The 20799-nt window shown below is 38.2% G+C and overlaps 1 protein-coding gene across 1 annotated transcript in view; it reads right to left on the bottom strand.

Annotated features, from left to right (window-relative positions):
• The window catches only part of ATE1 (arginyltransferase 1), a 179894-nt gene that overhangs the window by 83111 nt on the left and 75984 nt on the right, over nt 1-20799 (bottom strand). Inside the window, exons 9-10 of the mRNA XM_011930249.1 lie at nt 14675-14856; nt 10149-10248 (exon numbers count right to left, since the gene is read on the bottom strand). Coding sequence (XP_011785639.1) covers nt 10149-10248; nt 14675-14856 — 282 coding nt within the window. The remainder of the gene's footprint in view (nt 1-10148; nt 10249-14674; nt 14857-20799) is intronic.

Genomic DNA, 20799 nt, shown 5'->3' with positions numbered 1-20799 from the left:
GCACGCATCACCACACCCAGCTAATTTTTGTATTTTTAGTAGAGACAGGGTTTCACCATGTTGGCCAGGATGGTCTCAATTCTCGACCTCGTGATCCACCCTCCTTGGCCTCCCAAAGTGCTGGGATTACAGGTGTGAGACACCACACCAGACAACGAAAATTTTTTTCCAACTTTTATTTTAGAATCAGAGGGTACATATGAAGGTTTGTTACAAAGGTATATTATGTGATGTTGAAGTTTGGCATACAAATCAACCTGTCACCCAGGTAGTGAGCATAACACCCAACAGGTCGTTTTTCAGCCCTTGCCACCTTCCCTCTCTCCCCACTCTAGTAGTTCCCAGTGTCTGTTGTTCCCGTCTTTATAGTTCATGTGTATCTAATGTTTACCTCCCGTTTATAAGTGAGAACATGTGGTATCTGGTTTTCTATGTTAGCTCACTTAGGAGAATGGCCTCCAGCTGCATCCCTGTTGCTGCAAAGTACATAATTTCGTCACTTTTGATGACTGTGTAGTATTCCATAGTATATCTGTATCACATTTTCTTTACTGTTCATGGGCAATATTTTTTTTTTTTTTTTTTTTTTAGATGGAGTCTCTCTCTGTCACCAGACTGGAGTAGTGCAGTGGCGTGATCCTGGCTCACTGCAGCCTCCGCCTCCTGGGTTCAAGCAATTCTCCTGCCTTGGCCTCCTGAGCAGCTGGGACTACAGGTGTGTGCCACCACGGCCAGCTAATTTTTGTATTTTTTGTAGAGACAGGGTTTCAACATGTTTGCCAGGATGGTCTCAATCTCTTGACCTCATGATCCATCCGCCTCAGCCTCCCAAAGTGCTGGGATTACAGGCATGAGCCACCACGCCCGGCAAATTTTTTTAAAAAGAGGAGACACAGGAGAGAAAACTCTTTTCTGATTCTAGTCACTGCTGATGGCCTGCAATTACTGAATGGACAGCCACCACCTTGGAACTGTAAGAGGAGCTGACCAAGAGGACCAGCACCACCGAGGACAGCAGCCAGAAAAGCACACTACCCCTCCCGCTTCAGAAGGATGAGCTCCTCTCAGGAGAAACTCTTCTCAGTTGAAAATGCAATTTCCACTAATTTCAACCAATGCCTGAGTCCCCAGACTGATACTAAGCTACACTAAAACAGTACCAAGTCCCATTAAAATGGCCACAATTATTACAATAGCTCATGTGAGCAATGACAGCATAACATGTGAAGACAGTTTCCTTCCATCAATGACTCTATTTACCACTTCTCTTTACATTACTCTGTGACTATCTTGTGCCTTATATGTGAGACTATGGTCACAGACAAAAAATAGCTGACTGTGTAATGTAATGTGATGACTACATAATACATGCAATGTAGATCAGTTTTTATTCAAAACCCATACACAATGAACAGTAAAACCAAAAAATTCAACAAAAGCATTTTAGAGAATATGATGCACAAGAATATAACTGCTACTTATTAGCAAACTTCCCTAGGGAGGAGAATTTACTGTAATGCATCCTGTCTATATACTATGATGAGACCACATACTGGTTTTCCTCCTGTAGTGCTCACCATTAGCAAGGCAAGCAAAATCAAAATTTGTCAGCATGTCAAGATACTTCGTAGGCTCATGTCAGGATATTAAATAAAATGTCTTATAAAGACGAATTCTCATAAGCCCAACGAGCACATCTCTAGGCATGACTGCATATGGAAACTAAGTGACTTTGCCAAAACTCTTACATTAGGCCATCAGAAACTTCTCAAGTCCGTTCAGCTCAATTCAAGACATGAGTCTGCACAGTAAGAGAATGAAGATGTCACTTCCATACCAACACCACGTGTTTCAGTCATCCACTGCTGAGTAGCAAGCCACCCAAAAACTTAGTGGCCTTAAACAATAACTTATTATTCCTCATGATTCTGTGAGTTGGCTAGAACAGCTAGGTGGGTTTTCTTCTGGTCTCTCTCGAGCTCAGTCATGCAGGTGCATTCAGCTTGAGTGGAGCTGAAACATCCAAGATGGCTTCAGGCCTCTCCCTTCAGCAGGGGACTATGATGGCTAGCTCCAAAGACAGAGAAAGTGAAAGCTGCCAGACAAGGCCTGAGCCCAGAAGTCCCAGGCAGTTCCTTCCAGGCTACCCATCAGTCCGTGCAAGTCGCCAGGTGAGTCCAATCTAGGATTAGGAAAACAGCCTAGACTGCTGGTGGGTGCAGCAGCCTGCACAGACAGGGATGAGAAGCCCTGATGGTGGACAGCTCTGAAAAGCATCTACCAAAACACGGGGCTCATTACACATAAAGACAGACACATCATTTCAGCATGCCATTGTGATAGCCCATTACGCAATACAAAAGATCAGGTAAATGAGCTCTTTTGTGTTATTTCAGACCTGTTGTTCAATACTCCAATTTGCTTTACATCATACAATAAATATATGGTGAAGATTGCAACGCACATGTACAAATCTATGTAAGAAAATCCAAATGAAACATTAATCTAGTTTCAATTGTCACATGTTACCACTTTATGCACTACATTGTAATTATCCATGTCCTCCTAAGTTGTAACCTTCACTAGGGCAGAGCCCTTATCTATACTGCTTACAAATGTATTCCCCGTGTCTAGCATGTACCAGGTACCTAACAGGCTGCTCCTCCTTGGTTGTTAAAAATATTGCTCCTGGCCGGGCACGGTGGCTTACACCTGTAATCCCAGCACTTTGGGAGGCTGAGGCGGGTGGATTGCAAGGTCAGGAGATTGAGACCATCCTGGCCAACACAGTGAAACCCCACCTTTACTAAAAATACAAAAATTAGCTGGGCGTGGTGGTGTGCGCCCATAGTCCCAGCTATTCAGGAAGCTGAGGCAGAAGAACTGCTTGAACCCAGGAGGCAGAGGTTGCAGTGAGCCAAGATCGTGCCACTACACGCCAGCCTGGCAACAGAGCGAGATTTCATCTCAAAAAAAAAAAAAAAGAAAAAGAAAAAAGAAAAGAGAAAACAAATCATTCCTGGCCAGGCTGAGGCAGGTGGATCACCAGGTCAGGAGTTTAAGACCAGCCTGGCCAAGATTTTTACTCTACTAAAAATACAAAAAATTAGCCAGGTGTGGTGGTACACGCCTGTAATCCCAGCTACTCCGGAGGCTGAGGCAGAGAATTGCTTAAACCTAGAAGGATTGAGGTTGCAGTGAGCTGAGATCATGCCACTGCACTCCAGCCTGGGCGACAGAGCAAGACTCTGTCTCAAAAAGAAAAAAAAAAGAAAAGAAAAAAAGAAAAAAATTGCTCCTGTTTAAGAAATAAATTCCTTTTTTTCTTTAATACCAGATAGAAAACATGTTTGTAGATTTTTCCATGTATATTTTACAATGTGGCAAAAATATGCCATTACTAGTGCTTTACATACTTACAGGCTAAGAAAAAAGACAATTTTAACTATTTTTGTAGTCATATGCTCAATTTACCCCCATTCAATCACAAAAATGAGAGATTTTACAACAGTGTGCAATTCATTTTCTGTGAGTTATTTCTTGCTGGTCTCTAGTTCTAGACCTTCAATTTGCAATGAGGAATATTCTTGCTTGGACCAACACCCACCTTACAATTTTGAATAGCACATTTTCTGACTGAAAAGATCTATTTTAATAAGCAGATGTGCTATTCCTTTGTAACTGAGGGTTCTCGTGTGCTCAAAGTACAACATGGTATCTGCTATGGTTTGACCTGGTTTACCCCTGACAAAGCTCGTGTTGGAATCTGATTCCTGGTGTGGCAGTGTTGGGAGATGGGGCCTAGTGGGAAGTGTTTGGATCATGGGAGAATTGCCCTCAGGAATAGATTAAAACTGTCTAGTAAGAGTGATAGGTTCTCACTCTCATGGGAATGGATGTGTTCCTGAAAGCAGGTTACTATAAATAAACCCAGGCTCTCCTGCATGTCTCTGTGCTCCAGTCCCGCTTCTGTTTCTCCACCCCACTGTGACACAGCACAGGGCCCTCACCAGAAGCTGGGCAGATGCAAGTGCCATGCCTTTGGACTTTTCCGTCACCAAAATCACGAGCTAAGTAAAACTCTTTTCTTTATAAATTCTCAAACCTCAGGTATCCTGTTATATAAACACAAAAAGAACAAAGACAATATCCTTAACTGAAATGAAAATAACTGTAATCCCTCAGTTACCTAAAATTTTTCATTTTCAATCATAAGGCAACGGAAACTATTTTCTTAAAATACAAAGTATTAAAATCAACATATTGTTGAGGACCCAAAAGTTTTCCCAAAATATGATGCCAGGAAAATGCTGACCTTATGAAGTTAATTTAATATTCAAAAATTCTATCATTATCTCACAAATACTTACAAAATCACTAAGTTTACTTCAGATTTTTGGAATTCTCCCTCCCAAGAAGAAATAGTATGAACATAATATATTGGAAAAAATTTAAATTTTTGTTCAAATGGGAACATTGAGTCCCAGACTGTTTTTCTCTACTTTAGACTGTAACTCAGTTTCCTAAGTTTTGATCAATGTTTCCAAATTCTAAACACATTAATTCTGGGGACTTGGGAATGAAACACTATAATTCCTGAAATCACAAGAATACTTCCAGTATTCTTCAGATTCCTTACTCATTACAATGGATATCTTAAAAATTACTTAATATATCTTTAGCCTATAGTGAATACTAAAAAAGTGGAAAACTCCAGTGAACACTGTTAGATACTATTTCGAATAACCTAACGTTTGGATTTCTGCAGCACTACACACATAAATTTATAAACTTATTTTGCTTCCAAAAATTGTTATTTCTTGGAACACTAACTCATGCATTTTATATATAAACTTATTAATATTTGTATTTACAGTTATTCACATCATTATCAGCAAAGAGACAACACACACACATTCCATAACACAGCTACAAGCAAGACTGACTGATCAGACAATGACTGCTCCCCTCTCTGCATTCCTGTCCTGCTTCCTGCGAATGTCAACTTTAACTGTCAGCTCCGCAAGTCAGGGTTTCCTCCTGTCCTTTCTTTTGACTTGACATCCATTGGATTCCTTCAACCTAGTAACATGTCTATGCTGACTGTTCAGTTTTAATTCTTGAAGGAGAATTCTATTACTTTCTCTTAATTTCCTGATTTGTCAATTGATTTTTGTCAAGACTCGAGATTTAAAAAAACATAAATTTACCAAAAGATGACAGAAAGAAATTCCCACATGGCAACATTAGTTTTCACGTCAGCTTTACTTTATTTAAAAAAAGACCAATGTGCTTTTGAAGTAATTTCTACCAACTCAGACCAGCTACTAATTCCAGTAAATGTATATAATCAGTCATCTTTTATACTGATACTTGTTGCTCTAAAGATCTTCTACAGACACAGTAAGTTGCTATTTTAAAAACAGGAATGAAGTGGCAATAATCTATAGTGACCATAAATTATTCTGAATTGTCCAGCTTTATCCCTAAGTAAACAGAAATTACAGTCTTAGCTTCTGATGCAGTATTTGGAAGAGGGACTAAAGGAGTGACATGATGTTCTGCCACACACCGACTAGTCCTCCTCAAATTCAGTAGCTCAGTTTGTGGGATAAGCAGGAATATTACAATGGTGCTAGCATAGAAAGGATACTCTTTTCTGATCTAAATGGCCTAGAACTGAGTATTAGATTGCCATCAATTACAACATACAGGTTGGAGTCCTAGCACAAATGTACCAATTTCTCCTCACTCCAATGGAGCAAACTAACCATTTTATTCAGAATAAATACCTGAGTTCAAAGAGACTTATTTTGTCCTAAACAGATAAAGCCAAAGCCGAGACATCCTATGGCACCATATATGACTTGTTACTTAAAGGTTCTCTACGCTGTAGCACTATCCCCTAACAGAGCTCAGTGTCTGATATGGGTATGCTCTGTGACCCCACCCAGATCTCATCGTGAATTCTACTCCCATAATTTGCATGTGCTGTGGGAGGGACCTAGTGGGAGATCATTTGAATCACGGGGGTGGCTCCTCCCATAATGTTCTCATGGTAGTGAATAAGTCTCACGAGATCTGATGGTTTTATTAGGGTTTCTGCTTCTGCATCTTCCTCATTTTCTCTTGCCACCCCACATAAGAAGTGCCTTTTACCTCCCACTATGATTCTGAGGCCTCTCCAGCCAAGTGGAGCTGTAAGTCCAATTAAACCTCTTTTTCTTCCCAGTCTCAGGTATGTCTTTATCAGCAGCGTGAAAAGAAACTAATACTATGCCACTGGCCTCTAAGCAAAAGACAAGTGTCCGCAATTCTGGGAACTTTCAGAGAGAGGCAGTATTGGTATTCAGTAATATACGCTTCTCCCTTTCCCCAGCATCTAAACTAATCTAAGAAGTCTGGTTAATAAAAGGAGCAGGCATTTAGAAATGTGGATGTCAATTATCAGTATACAAACAGAGAGAGCTGTGACAGGTCCCAACAGAAGCTCAGGTAATGATTTTATGAATGCTACCCAACTAGGTAGAGTCTACACTCAAATGCAGATAACAACCTGTCTCATTTCTACATCATCCCATTTACAGCTGCAAAAACTGAGACCAGATGTAGTTAAGCAACTTCTCCAAACTGTTACACATTCCTGTGTCACCACCTCCCTTTACTATCAGAGTATTTATCAATACTCAAAGACAATCAGTCACAATACCAATCACATTCTGTTAGAACTGTGAATCTGTTACCAAGTTATAACCTATTTGTAACGGGGAAGCCATCCCATTCATGTGCAACACATTTTTGTTTAAAAAAATGAAAAGGCATTTCTCACTATCCTACACACTTCTCAGCTCTCTGCATTAGTATTTTCATTCATTAGTTCAACAAATGTATATTAAGCATTAAATATCTACTATGTAGCAGGCACACTGTTCACAACCTGGGACACAAGAAGTTAAAAATGTCAATTAGATTCTCATGGAATGTATGCACAGGAGATAGACTACTTCTGGGAAGAAATGTAAACTGCTATGGGGTAGGTGGGTGAATGATGAAATCTAGTCGTAGAGTCCAGTGCGATTACTGGAGTTGAAAAATGATAGATGGGGAATTGGCAAGCTTGGGGGAGGGGCAAAAGGAAGGGGTAAAAAATGACAGTACAGTACGGATAAAGGTCTCAAGTAGGGTGAAAAAAGTGGGAATTCTCTGGTTGGTCAGTGTTCCACATTCTAGGCCACAGATGACAGGGCAAAGAAACGAGCTTCAACAGGAGTAATTCTGAATTCAATAAACAGAAAACAGTAAACTTTAAAATGGGGAATAACTGTCTTTCTAGTTCCTCATGAGGCTCTCAGCTATGAAAAAATAATCTGGTACAGTGATTCTCTAGTCTGACTTCATATCAGAATCTTCTGAGCATTAAACAAGTCTGATGCCCATGGTTGATCCCAGAACAAATTACTTAAAATCTCTGAATACATGGCCTAAGCACAGGTCTTATGAAAATGTTCTCCAGGTCATCAACTCCAGTCAAAACTGACGACTGCAGCAACTAAAAGGCTAGGTAGTGCTACACTAGCTGTTTCCTCAGTGCCTTTCTGCAATGACCCTAAAACTTCCCATTGGCTGAGTCTATAACATTCAAATCTTAGCCTAAACATTCGTCCTCAGAGAGGACCCTAAGTAGCCACACTCAGTTAATTAATGTCTACACAGCACTCATCCCTGACATCTGTCTTCCTGATTACTGTTGGCTTCTCCACTAGAATGGAAGTTCCAAGAGACCAGGGATCTTGCCTGTATTGTTCACGGCTGTTATTTCCAGTAGGATCTGAATAAGTATTTCCTGGATGAAGGAAGAAAGCAAACCAGAAGGCAAGCAGGCATAGGGATACCTCTCATATAAATGGAATTAAACAAATAATATTTTGAAGCTATAATTCTTATGGATTTTGATTGGATATAATTAAGGTAGACTGAAAAGCACACACGGCATTTTTAAAATCTTTAACTTAAAACTATACACAGGCTGGCCTGAATTTCTAAGCAGAGCTCTACCTAGGAAAGAGACTAAAGAATCTAAAATATTTAGTCTGAACTAGAGTCAACAAAGGTGTGAACAAAACGTCTTCATGAAGAGGAAAAGGATGATGAAACTATATTCAGCATCTCCACAAACAAAAAGAAAAAAGAAAAAAGAAAAAAAGACCTAGGTTAAAATATAGGGCCAATTAGAATTTAGCTTAGGCATAATTAAAAACTTTACAGAGAAATGCTGCGAGACTAGAACGGTCATCAAAGACGAGACATAAAAGTGAAATCTGTGCCAGTCCCTAAGTCTAGTATGAAAATACTTCATTTGAATGGGTCATGTACTACGTAAAGGAAGATTAATATAAGGACAGCCAGAGTTTTCTTTCAGTCTTATAAATGCATTAAAATATCTTGAGTACTAGAGTTTTCTGCTCTGAACTAATTTAGATCTAGTACCAGATGAAAATGAGCCAGAAGGATAAAACACTAGTAAAAACATAAGCAAATCATTATTTTTAGGCAAAACGGAAATATGCTCATACTTTTCCTTCTGTACCGAACATATGTTAAGGCCCAGTGAATTAGTAATTCAGGCATAAAGGAAGTTTTTGAAGATAACCAAATTCAGGGGTTATCTCCCTACAATGTACACTTAAATATAAGCTCAAAAGAAAACCTCCAAATGCCAGGACATCTTGATCAGCTTACCTGGACTGCCAATGTAAAACCAGCAAGGCACTGCATTTTCACCTGTCTCTCAAAGCCAGTCCTACTTTCAGAATCCATAATTTCTGACAATGGAACCATCTCCCCACTCAGTACTTAACCTCAAAGATTTAGAATTATAATCATCCCCAAATTTAGTTAATCACCAAGTCCTGTGAATTATTCCTTTGTAAGAAAGAAAAAAGGTAGGTGGGGGGAGGGGATACTTATTGATTTAAAGAGATTTAAAAGACACATCACAAATACAATATATGAACCTTATTGAGTCCTAAGTCAAACAAATTGACTGTAAAAAAGATTATGAGACAATAAACAGGAAATATGAATGTTGATCAGGTGATATTTGGAAACGCCGTTAATACTTTCTAGGTATATGATGAGATCGTGATTACATTTTCAAAATGCCCTTATCTTTTAGAAATACACACTACAATATTGGCAGATTAAGTGATACTTTTGATTTGCTCCAAAATAATTCAAGAGAGGGTGGCGGTGCGAATGGAGTGAAGGAACAGATTAGACAAATGCAAGAAAATTACTAAAGCTGGGTAATGGGTACACAGGGGTTCAATTATGCTTTTTTATTTAATTTGGCTTGTTTTAAAACCCCCATTAAGTCATATTTCTATGTGTGGACATATGTACATTTTCTGATTTACACTGCTCTGCTCTGCAACTGTTGATGACTCCCAGGTGCCTAAGTACCTTAGCCCGGCCTTCAGGGTCCTGCACAGTCCTTCAGTTACCCTTTCCTCTACAAATACATCATCAGCACTTGCCCTTCTGAATCCTTTCTTTTACTGCTTCTTCTCCTTGAAATGTGCTTCTCCATCCTAACTACTCTTTTCTTGAGCTACTCCTTCCTTTCCTCTTCCACATCTTGTGTAGTAAAAAACCATGTCCTCCTAGGCCACTGTATGCCCTGGTTTTACGTAAAATGCCCCTAATCTTCCCCTAGCTCACAAGTTTTAAGTAGAAGATCCATGCATCTTCAGAGCTGACAGCCTCACTCTAAGTAAAGCAGACGTGTTTAGTTACTGCAGTCGCGGTGGGTCTGCTCCTCTGCATTGGTCTTCACTCTGCAGTTTTTACAGTGGGCCACTCATACTTAGGAGACATCAAAGAGTTTCATTAACGAGAGTCATAAAACGTTTTTTAAAAGGGAAATTCTGAAATATACTTAAATCTCACAATAATGCGATGGATTACAAGAGCAGGAGAGGCTGTGGTTCTCATTACAGAAAGCTTAATTTCTGAGGCAGCAAAGAGATTTCCTTATTAACCCATTCGTCCTTCCTTCAAAGCTTCAAATCCAGTGCACTGAGATAAAAAATTTATTAGAGATTCATTTTTCTATAATAAAAACACACATATGTGAAAATCAACTTTACCTTATATTTCATCTTGGGACACGAATGAATGTAGAAACCCATATAATAATAGCTGAGTTGAGAAGTTTTCTCATGAAGCTGCCTAGTAAAAGCAATTTCTCTGCCAAAAGAAAAAGAAGAAAGCTGAAGGCAGTTAATTCTGGTTCCAATGTTCAAATATCTATGTAATTTGATGGTAAACATTTGATAAAATCTGATATTAAGCTATCAAAAAATTACAAATATTTAAAGAAAAACTACTTTTAAAACATACACTATACAGTAATTTTTACTAAAGAAATAATAAACCCCTCTACATAATTTTAGGCAAATGCATCTAAGTTCAGGTTTTACACTTTATTGGACAAAGTACCTGATCCAAAATTTAAATAGCATAAAATTAAAGAGATCCACAGTGATCTGTTATTGTTCATCGTGCCCTACGGTTCTCAAAGAATCTGGGCTTAACAGATTAAAAACAGTAGAGCATATTTTAGAAAACGCAAAAGCCAATAAATTTCAGGAAGAATAACTATTATTATGACCATTTACATGCAAACACTTTCAGCTGCATATGACACCTAACTCATTTCTTTATCTAGGTACAACTTTAATATTTATTTCCCCTAAAACTAGAGAGCAGGAAATACCATGTTATCTCACCACATTTTCTGTATTTGCTGGAATAAGCCAGGTAACTCGAACATAAGAAGTTGTCAGTCTCTCCACTGTAACACCTATGCATGGAGTGGTTTTCATGTGTATCCTGACAAATCTTGGCACAGAATTTCATACTACTTGCCCAGCTACATGACTGGTTTGTAAGTGCTTAGTAAAACTTGTATATTTCTAAAGTATGAGGAAAGTAGCTTTGTTTTTATGTTTGTTTCTTAAGGTATTCTTTTCTTTAATAGTAGCAATTGATGCTTGACATTCTAAAGAAATGTATTTGTAATGCAATATTCTGTGCATTTTTCTACTTCAAATTTAAATCCTTGAAGAATTATTACCTCAAGAATTCATTTTTAAATTAAAAGTATTTCTAAATCCAACCACACTAAACATTACCCTATAACAGAATAAATCCTATTCCCAGAATTAATCCACTCTCAAGGTTCAAACTGAGGAAAGAATGCACTGACACAAGCAAGCATTAGACCACCAATTCCGAGAAGGCCCACCCAGTCATGGTACCAATCCACTTGGTCCTGCCCACCTTAGTTCATTTCATCTCCCCGGATTTGTTCAGGCCCCAAACCTTGGAGTCATCCTTAATTCTTTTCTTCTCATCCCTGTGTCCAATCCATCAGCAGGTCTTTTGGGCTTTCTCTCTAAAATATGTCTTGAATCTGACCACTTCTTACCACCTCCACCTCAGATATTCTGGTTCAAGCAACATCATGGTGCCCCTGGATGACTGCAGCAGCCTCCCAGCTGGCTCCTGTTTCCACTCTTGCCCCTCCATAATCTCCACAGAACAGGTCAAGTAGTCGTTTACAATATTGATCAGATCTCCCAATCCCCCACCCCAGCAGTGGGTTGGCACCACATATAAATAAAACCCAACCTCCCCACCCTGGCCTACAAGCGCTACTCCCCCTGAATCCTTCTCACCAACTCCACCTGCCTCTCTGCCCCTTGCATAAGGCTCTCCACGTCCTTCCCCACACCCGAGCCCAAAAGACTTTTTTGTTTTTCCTGGCCACCTCGGGGCACTTAGATTTGCTACCCTTCACCTGAGCTTCTTCCTATCCTCAGATTTTTACATGACTGGTTCCTTTTCTTCTTCCTTTGCCCCTGAAATGTCACCTGTTCTCTATGAGGAAAGACTAATCTATATAAAACAGGCTTCATGCCCACCACCGCTAATTTATGTCTATGAGTGTAATTACATTTTTAAAATGTATCTTTCTAAAAATACAAAAACAGATGCCATGCTCATGATCCCCAATTCAAACAATTCTTGTATCTACAGGCTATGGATAAGCAGAGGCTGATTACAAAAATAAATTAAATAAATAAAAAAATAAAAATCTACAGGCTACATTATATAAATCTATAAACATAAAACTACACTGATTGTTCGATTGCTTAAGCAACTTAAGAAATTGAGGGGAAAAGATTTCACCAAAATACATTAAAATCAATAATGGGATTAGCAACTGATAACCTACTTTCTCCAATTTTGCTTCAAGAGGTCAATCCCCCGGCTGCCTTTCCTTTTCTATAAACTCCGCAAGTCATATTCTCAAGAGCACCAAAAGGAAGCGACAAGACTGCAGAGCAGCCGCAGCCATCCAGCCCTCAACTGGCAAACCTTTCATGACCTCAGGCTCCTCTCCTGCTTCCTCCTGGCTCTCCAGCTCTAGTATTTGCAGGGATATACTAGGCAATCAATAGAACTCTTGCTAATTTTGCTGGGAATTAATTATTTACCATCTCAATATCTAAACCATCTCTCAGTTTATTGAGCCATGAAATATTTCAGAAATAGGCCAGAGTTTATTATGTAGAAATAAATCTCACCCTTAAAAATTCATCTGAGAAGCCTAGAAAAATCTATAACACATTGTAAAGTGATAATACAAAATTAAAACCAAACAAAACAAAAAACCGGCAATTATTTAAAAGTACTGACTGATTTGGGTATAAAGAAAATATATCTTTTCTGGCCGGGCGCGGTGGCTCAAGCCTGTAATCCCAGCACTTTGGGAGGCCGAGACGGGCGGATCACAAGGTCAGGAGATCGAGACCATCCTGGCTAACACAGTGAAACCCTGTCTCTACTAAAAATACAAAAACTAGCCGGGCGAGGTGGTGGGCACCTGTAGTCCCAGCTACTCGGGAGGCTGAGGCAGGAGAATTGCGTAAACCCAGGAGGCGGAGCTTGCAGTGAGCTGAGATCTGGCCACTGCACTCCAGTCCGGGTGACAGAGCGAGACTCCGCCTCAAAAAAAAAAAAAAAAAAAAAAGAAAATATATCTTTTCTGAAATAAAACCTCTGAAGTTATATAATAATTGTAAAATCTATACTTATAAAACACGAATACTTTAAATTATCAATTTCAATTTCAGTGAGAGCACCAACAGCCATAAATATTTTTAAACTACTTTATACAAAAACGTGATTAAATACATCAGAATAAAAGACTGTTATAGAAATCCATTGTAAATATTATGTAATTGTGGATTTGTTAAAAATTGGCATTAAGAAAAAAGTCAAGTTGAAAATGCTAAGATGAAGAACTTTATATCGTGGGCCACTGAAACAGACACAAAAAAATCACTTATGGACCAGATTTTTAAAAACATTAAATTGCTGATTTAATGAAAAATTTCAACTCTTTTATAATTCATAAAAAAGCACATACACAAAAAATAATCTGGCAGTACATTTTACTATGACATGAAAAATGTGACCATCAGACATGAAGACTGAGAGATGAAAAGAGAAAAGTATGACACAACAGTAAAGAGTGAGAAAGAGAGAGACTCAAGCTCCCAGATAAACAAAAGAAAAATAGTTCCCAAACTTCCTTCCCTCCTCCACCACATATACACATAGACAAACAGAAATAAATAGAGAAAACTGGAGGAAGACTCCAATCTTCTCACCATTAAAAATGTTTTGTGGTGTATATATATGTTTGCAGCCATGGACACAAAAGGGAAATTATCTTTTGATGAGGGTCATAAATTCAACCAGTCAGCCAGGGATTCCCCAGGCCTGTTCTGTATACGTGTATATTTCTTCCAGTAGACTCATATTACTTTGATTCATTTACACCATATTAACTTAACTTTTAATTAACAGTAAAAAATATAAAGCTGAATGCAGTAGTACAAGCCTGTAATTTCAGGTACCTGAAAGGCTGAGGAAGGAGGATCATTTGAGCCCAGGAGTTCAAGAGCAACCCGGGCAACAAAGCAAGACCCCATCTCATTTGAAAAGGAAAAAAGAAGTAGAAGATAGTGATGACAAGAATATAAGTCACATAACATTTAAGGAATATAAGTAGTTCTGATAGGGGGGCTTAAATAAATGTATGAACAACAAAAGCTGCCCACAAATACAATGACTTCTTAACTAGATGGATACCTTAAAAAGCTAAAGAATTACCATCAGACACTGGTATCAGTTCTGAAGGTAGTATCTTCCAAATACAATACAAAACTACCAGAGATTATAGATACTAGTTATACATAATATTTACTTATATATTACATAATTATATACTTATATAATGTGTATATTTCCTATAAATACAACTAGTTAAATGACATTTATTTTAAAATTCAATGTGACTTTAAATGTTGTTCTTAAATGAAAATTACAAATTATATAACTATATATTATATAGTAGTATTTAACTCATATAGAATACCTATTATATAGTAGTATGTATTCTATATAAGAGACTAGCAACAAATCATTATAATATATTGTCAAATAGGACTTCTACTGTTACATAATTAAATATAATCAAATGAGTAATTATTTGAAGTTCTATATAACTCACTACAATAATGGCAAAAACCAATCTTACCGTAGTGCAGAGTAGACACCCAAAGACAAAAACGAATAATCAGGATCGTAGTACAAATACACAGATGACACACAGTTTGGGAGGATGTCAATCACCCCCACAGCAATGATCTTTCCATCAAGCCAGTACTGCTGGTGAAAGGAGCCATAGCCACAATCTGGCCCAGTAGGGGGAGTCTCTGCCTAAGAAAAAGCAGAGGCATAAACGCAAACAGTTTGCCATTTTTTAAATATCAAAATAATCTTATAATTAATAATATATAATATACTTTCATTTTCCTCAAGTTAATAAGTCCTAAACTTTCCTCTGTTTCCTTCAACATCCCTAATCACACCCTATATTAAGATGCAAAACTTTTTCATCGTAGAAATACTGAGCAAACACAAAATTCAAAAAGAGAAATCAATTTATGTTTTCTTCAATTTACTTGTTTTAATACTTGACAGTAGGAAATATAGCATTTTACAGGGTAAGAAAATCACTATTAAACTACGTTCTTCCATTTCTATTCCACTCAGCCATAAAAAGGAACAAAATAATGGCATTCGCAGCAACCTGGATAGAGTTGAGGACCATTATTCTAAGTGAAGTAACCCAGGAATGGACCACCAAACATTGTATGTTCTCACTTACAAGAGGGAGCTAACTTATGAGGACACAAAAAGGTAAGAACGACACAATGGACTTTGGGGATTTAGAGGGAAGGGCAGGAGGGGGGTGAGGGACAAAAGACTACATATTGGGTACAGGGTACACTGCTTGGGTGATGGGTGCCCCCAAGTCTCAGAAATCACCACTAAAGAACTTATCCAAACACCACCTGTTCCCCTAGAAACCTACTGAAATAAAATAAATAAAATAAAGACATAAAAACTATGTTCTTTTATTTCATACAAAAGTTAGCAAAGAAATGCATGAGAAAAATATGAGGAAAATAAACGAAAAGGGTGGGGTGAGACACTGCCAGTCAAGCTTGTTCTGTGAGTGCTCCAGCTCTGAGAAGGTACACAATTCCATTATATCTTCTAGGTGAGAGTTCTCGGGTAAGTAAAAGGGACTATGATACTTCTCCTTATTAGTCAAAGGAAAAAAAAAAAGTTATTCTTCATTATTATCTTAATTTAACTATAACTTCACAGGAAAAATCTAGAGATTTCAGAGTATAACCATCTTCCTGTAAATATAGCTAGTTATATGACATGTCTCATTTTAAAATTCAACATTTTAAATATAACTGGTCTTAAATGAAAACCATATAAAGAACAGTATCAAGCAGCATAAAACAGGCTTTCCTGGAGACTGAGTGGATGTTAGACTTTACTAATTCAAGTGAACAAATACAATATACTTGTGCATCATTTTCACACAGCTAAAATCAGAGAATGTATAGGAATAAAAGCTAGAAAAGAATAAAGAAAAATGAGAACAGGTTGAATAACACCAAAACCAAGCAAAAAAATCAAGAAAATAAATCTACAAATCAATCTTCCATGAACACAGATGCAAAAATCCCCAACAAAATATTAGCAAATCAAATGCAACAATACATAGAAAGAATTATACCATGAACAAAAGAGAAATTTATTCCAGGTATGCAAGGCTGGCTTGACATTAGAAAAGCAGTTTTTTAAAAAGCAATTAATGAACAATTAATGTAATTCATCACATCAATAGGCCAAAAGAAGAAGTATCATATGATCATATCAATTGATGCAACAAACATTACTGGCAAAACCCAACACCTGTTCATGACTAATCACTCTTAACAAACTAGGAACAGAAGAAAGTGTTTTCAATTGGTTAAACAATATATATCCCAAAACCCACAGCTAACAGTATACTTACTAGTAAGAAAGAAAAAGGTAAGGATATCCTCTCTCATCACTCCTAGTCAACATCATATTGGAAAGCTTAGCTTTTGCAATAAGAAAAGGAAATAAAAGGTGTATAGACTGGGAAGGAGGAAAAGCCTGTCTTTCTTTATAGATAACGTGACTGAGGTAGGTTAAAATAAACAAACAAAAATCAGTAACAATAAAAAACCGAAATAAGCAATTATAGCAAGATCCCAGAATACAAGGGTAATATACAAAAGGCAGTTGCTTTTCTATATACCAACAATGACTGGAATTTGAAACTAAGAATACAGTACCATTTACAACAAAAAATGAACCACTTAGTTATAAATCAAACAAAATATATACAGAAAACTACAAAACTCTGACAAAAGAAACCAAAGATCTAAAAAACCAGAAAAAGAATACGTGTGCATGGATTAGAAGACAATACTGTCATGACCTCAGTTTTTCCTAAGTTGATATACACATTTAATGCAATCACAATCAAAATCTCAGCAAGCTATTTTGCGGCTATCAAAAAAAGAACATAAGTATAATCTCAATAAGCACATTATTAAATAACCAGTGCACTCTGTTAACCCTAAATATAAATCAGTCCTACTTATTGTACCAGCTTGAAATACTTGTTCAACCTGCAATTTACTTTCTCAGTTTTTGATTCTCACCATGTTTCTCATCCCCGGACCTCCCATCTGAAAACCTGTTTCAGTTACTTCATAGGTTTGTTCTCCTCTGAGTCCAGTCATAACCAATTTGTCCTATCACAGACATTACTCCCATCTCTCAATTCCGGTGGAAGCTGGGGTCTTCCCCAACTGCAGAGCACTTCCTGTAAGATACGGGCTGCCTCATAATTACTTAGGAAACAATAAGCTATATACCTATCTACCCCGCCTCCCATCACTTCACAGACGATCCAAGGAAGGCAGATCAGAGGCCATTTTCCTAAAAGTATAACTGGTCGACTCAGCACTCTTGGTTAATAATTATCTGTGCTTCTCAATTTCACTAGTAAGCCAATCAGTACAATTTTTTTCAACAGGTACATGGCAGCTGTGGAGAATGAGTTGGAGGTGAGCCTGAGATACTGATTCTCTTTGTGTTCCTTGCAGCTGGAGCAGCCAGAACCCCCAGATTACTCACACCTAGCTAAGAAATTCAGGAAAAAAAAAAAATCAGTGCCAACCCTCCAATACCATAAACTGATTTAACAAACATGTCTGATGTCCACCTATGAACACACATACCCATCTAGTCATCTTGCGGCTAGGAGTTTATCCTTACTGAAGAATCAACACAAAGATGTATCTATAAGAGTGGTCAGGCAGTATTGTTCGTTATAGAGAAAAACTGGAAACTCACTACCAAATAATGAATTGGTGAATTACCTCAACTATCCATACTGTTGCACTGAGTATTCCATACAGCAATTAACAACATAAGCATTTCATTACATGTCCTAACACAGAGAGGCTAAAAAACACCAAGAATGAACCTGTTTTTAAAAAAGAATCAACACTAAACAATACACATATACAAATTATTTAGCCCACCGGAGGGGTATCCTCCAACTCTCTATACTCTCCTCTACCACCCCACCCCAACTAGGTCCCAAAGAGCTACGTCTTACAACAGTCCCTTAACGTAGTTTTCCAGGAGGCTCAGTCATCCATTCCTAGAGAAGCCTCCTTAACTCACTTACCATTCTCTATTTACTGCCTTGAGAATTCTACTTCGATATATGAGATTGCTGTATTTCCTCAAACCTTAGTCAAAAAGGTAATCATGTCTTGGTATCATGAAATAATTTTGACCTTGCAGACCCTCTGAAAGAGCCTCAGGCATTACCAGGCCACACTCTTGAGAATCACTGATATCCATCTATTTTGGAAATACAGGTAGAAGAAGAGCCTGCCAACTGTAAGTGGCAAATAGAAAGTGATCAGGTTATAGAATTCAAGGTCAAAAGATCTGGATTTGAGCCCTAACTCCACTGTATACTTTTCTGGCTATTTGAACTAACTAAGACAGTACTTTAATTTCTTTTAAGAGTTTCAGTGTCTAGGTAAGGGTATGGTGGCTCACAGCTGTAATCTCAGCACTTTGGGAGGCTGAGGCGGGCAGATCGTTTGAGTCCAGGAGTTTGAGACCAGCCTGGCAACACGACGAAACTCCATCTCTACTAAAAATACAAAATGGTAGCCGGATGTGGTGGCACATGCCCGTACTCCCAGCTACTCTGGATGCTGAGGTGGGAGGATTGCTTGAGCCTAGGAGGCGGAGGATGCAGTGAGGCAAGATTGTGCCACTGCACTCCAGCCTGGGCAACAGAGTAAAACCCTGTTTCAGAAAACTAAAAAATAAAAAAAAAAAGTTTCAATGTCTTTTTTTTTTTTTTTGAGAAGGAGTCTCGCTCTGTCGCGTGAGCCACCACGCCTGGCCTCAATGTCTGCACTTTTAAAACAAGAATCATACTACTGGTCAGTCTCAACTGTCATTAGCTGTGAGAAACAACAATACATAAATAAAAGCACTTTGCAGACTATAAAAAGTTTAGGTCCGTGGTTTTTTTTGTTTTTCTGGTTTTTTTTTGAGACAGAGTCTCACTCTGTCGCGCAGGCTGAAGTGTAGTGGCATGATCTCAGCTCAATGCAAGCTCCACCTCCCGGGTTCACGCCATTCTCCTGCCTCAGCCTCCCGAGTACCTGGGACTACAGCCGCCCACCACCATGCCTGGCTAATTTTTTGTATTTTTAGTAGAGACGGGTTTCACCATGTTAGCGAGAATGGTCTCAATCTCCTGACCTCACGATCCGCCCACCTGGGCCTCCCAAAGTGCTGGGATTACAGGCGTGAGCCACCGCGCCTGGCCAGGTCAGTTTTTATTTTTGGTTTTCAGGGGTCTGAATAGTACATCCTAAGATCGTATCTACAAAATTACATCAGTAGCTAACTTAATAGCAAAGTTACTTAAACAGCAGTTATCTTTAATTTCCTCATACATAAATCTGTCATGTGATTAGCAATATTTAGTTTATCTTTACCAGTCTGCAGTTTTGCATATTTCAGATATGTGAAAGAATTAATGTAATTTTTCAGAAGTTCCTCAATTTCAAGGATTTAGCTGATAACAAGAAAAAATAATAATAAAGCTCACTTCTACCTATACAAAAGAAAAACCACCTTACATGTTGGGGAGAAAAGGAATGACTTCCGTGATTAATGACCTATGTGGTATAATACCAAAGGCACTGTGTAGAAATGACATCAATATTAATAGGCTCCCAAAATGGGTGCATATTTACTCTGATAAAGTATACCTGTCTCTTTACCCACCTGCTTCCGTGTACCTCAGTTATGCCCAAAACACTGTAAAGGCTCAAAAAAACAGGAGACTGGAGAGTCATACGCTAGGCATCAGGCCAGTATTTGAGGGGATTTACTAGGAAGTTCAAAGATAGGAAGACTGAAAGTCTTCAGGGACTTTGAGAGCAGAACCTGTCGGGCGCAGTGGCTCATACCTGTAACCCCAGCACTTTGGGAGGCCAAGGCGGGCGGATCACGAGGTCAGGAGATCGAGACCATCCTGACTAACACGGTGAAACCCCGTCTCTACTAAAAATACAAAAAATTAGCCGGGTGTGATGGCAGGCGCCTATAGTCCCAGCTACTCGGGAGGCTGAGGCAGGAGAATGGTGTGAACCCGGGAGGCGGAGGTTGCAGTGAGCTGAGATCGCACTACTGCACTCCAGCCTGAGCGACACGGCAAGACTCTGTCTCAAAAAAATAAATAAGTAATAGAAATACAAAGATGTGCTAAGCCACTGTGGCTTCAAAATCTATGATTTAAAACACCAAAACTAAATAAAATTTTGAAGTAACAGTCTACAGTTAAGAAATGAAAAAAATAATAAAATTAATTTGGAAAATGCAACTGGTAATGCCATTAAAGTATCGCATAGTCTTATATATGTGACTTAAAAATCAAGTGCAACAGATTCCTAATTTTCTGGCTGACCATTAAACACTAAAGACGGGGGAAATAAATTTAATATTATCAATAGAGCAATTATGAGTAATTTTTAAATTCTTTTCTCTATTTTCTGAATTTTTAGATAAACATGCATGAATGTTATAATCAAAAGAGTTTTTAAAACACTAAATTGAAGAATTACTAGCTCAGGTCAGGCATCCCAAATCCAAAAATCCAAGATCCAAAATGCTCCATAATCAGAAACTTTTTGAGCACTGACATAATGTTCAAAG

Source organism: Colobus angolensis, unplaced genomic scaffold (genome assembly GCF_000951035.1).
Source record: "Colobus angolensis palliatus isolate OR3802 unplaced genomic scaffold, Cang.pa_1.0 Scaffold85, whole genome shotgun sequence".
Classification (NCBI taxonomy): Eukaryota; Metazoa; Chordata; class Mammalia; order Primates; family Cercopithecidae; genus Colobus; species Colobus angolensis.
The sequence above is the reverse complement of the archived record's forward strand: the minus strand, read 5'-3'. Positions and strand labels throughout refer to the sequence as shown.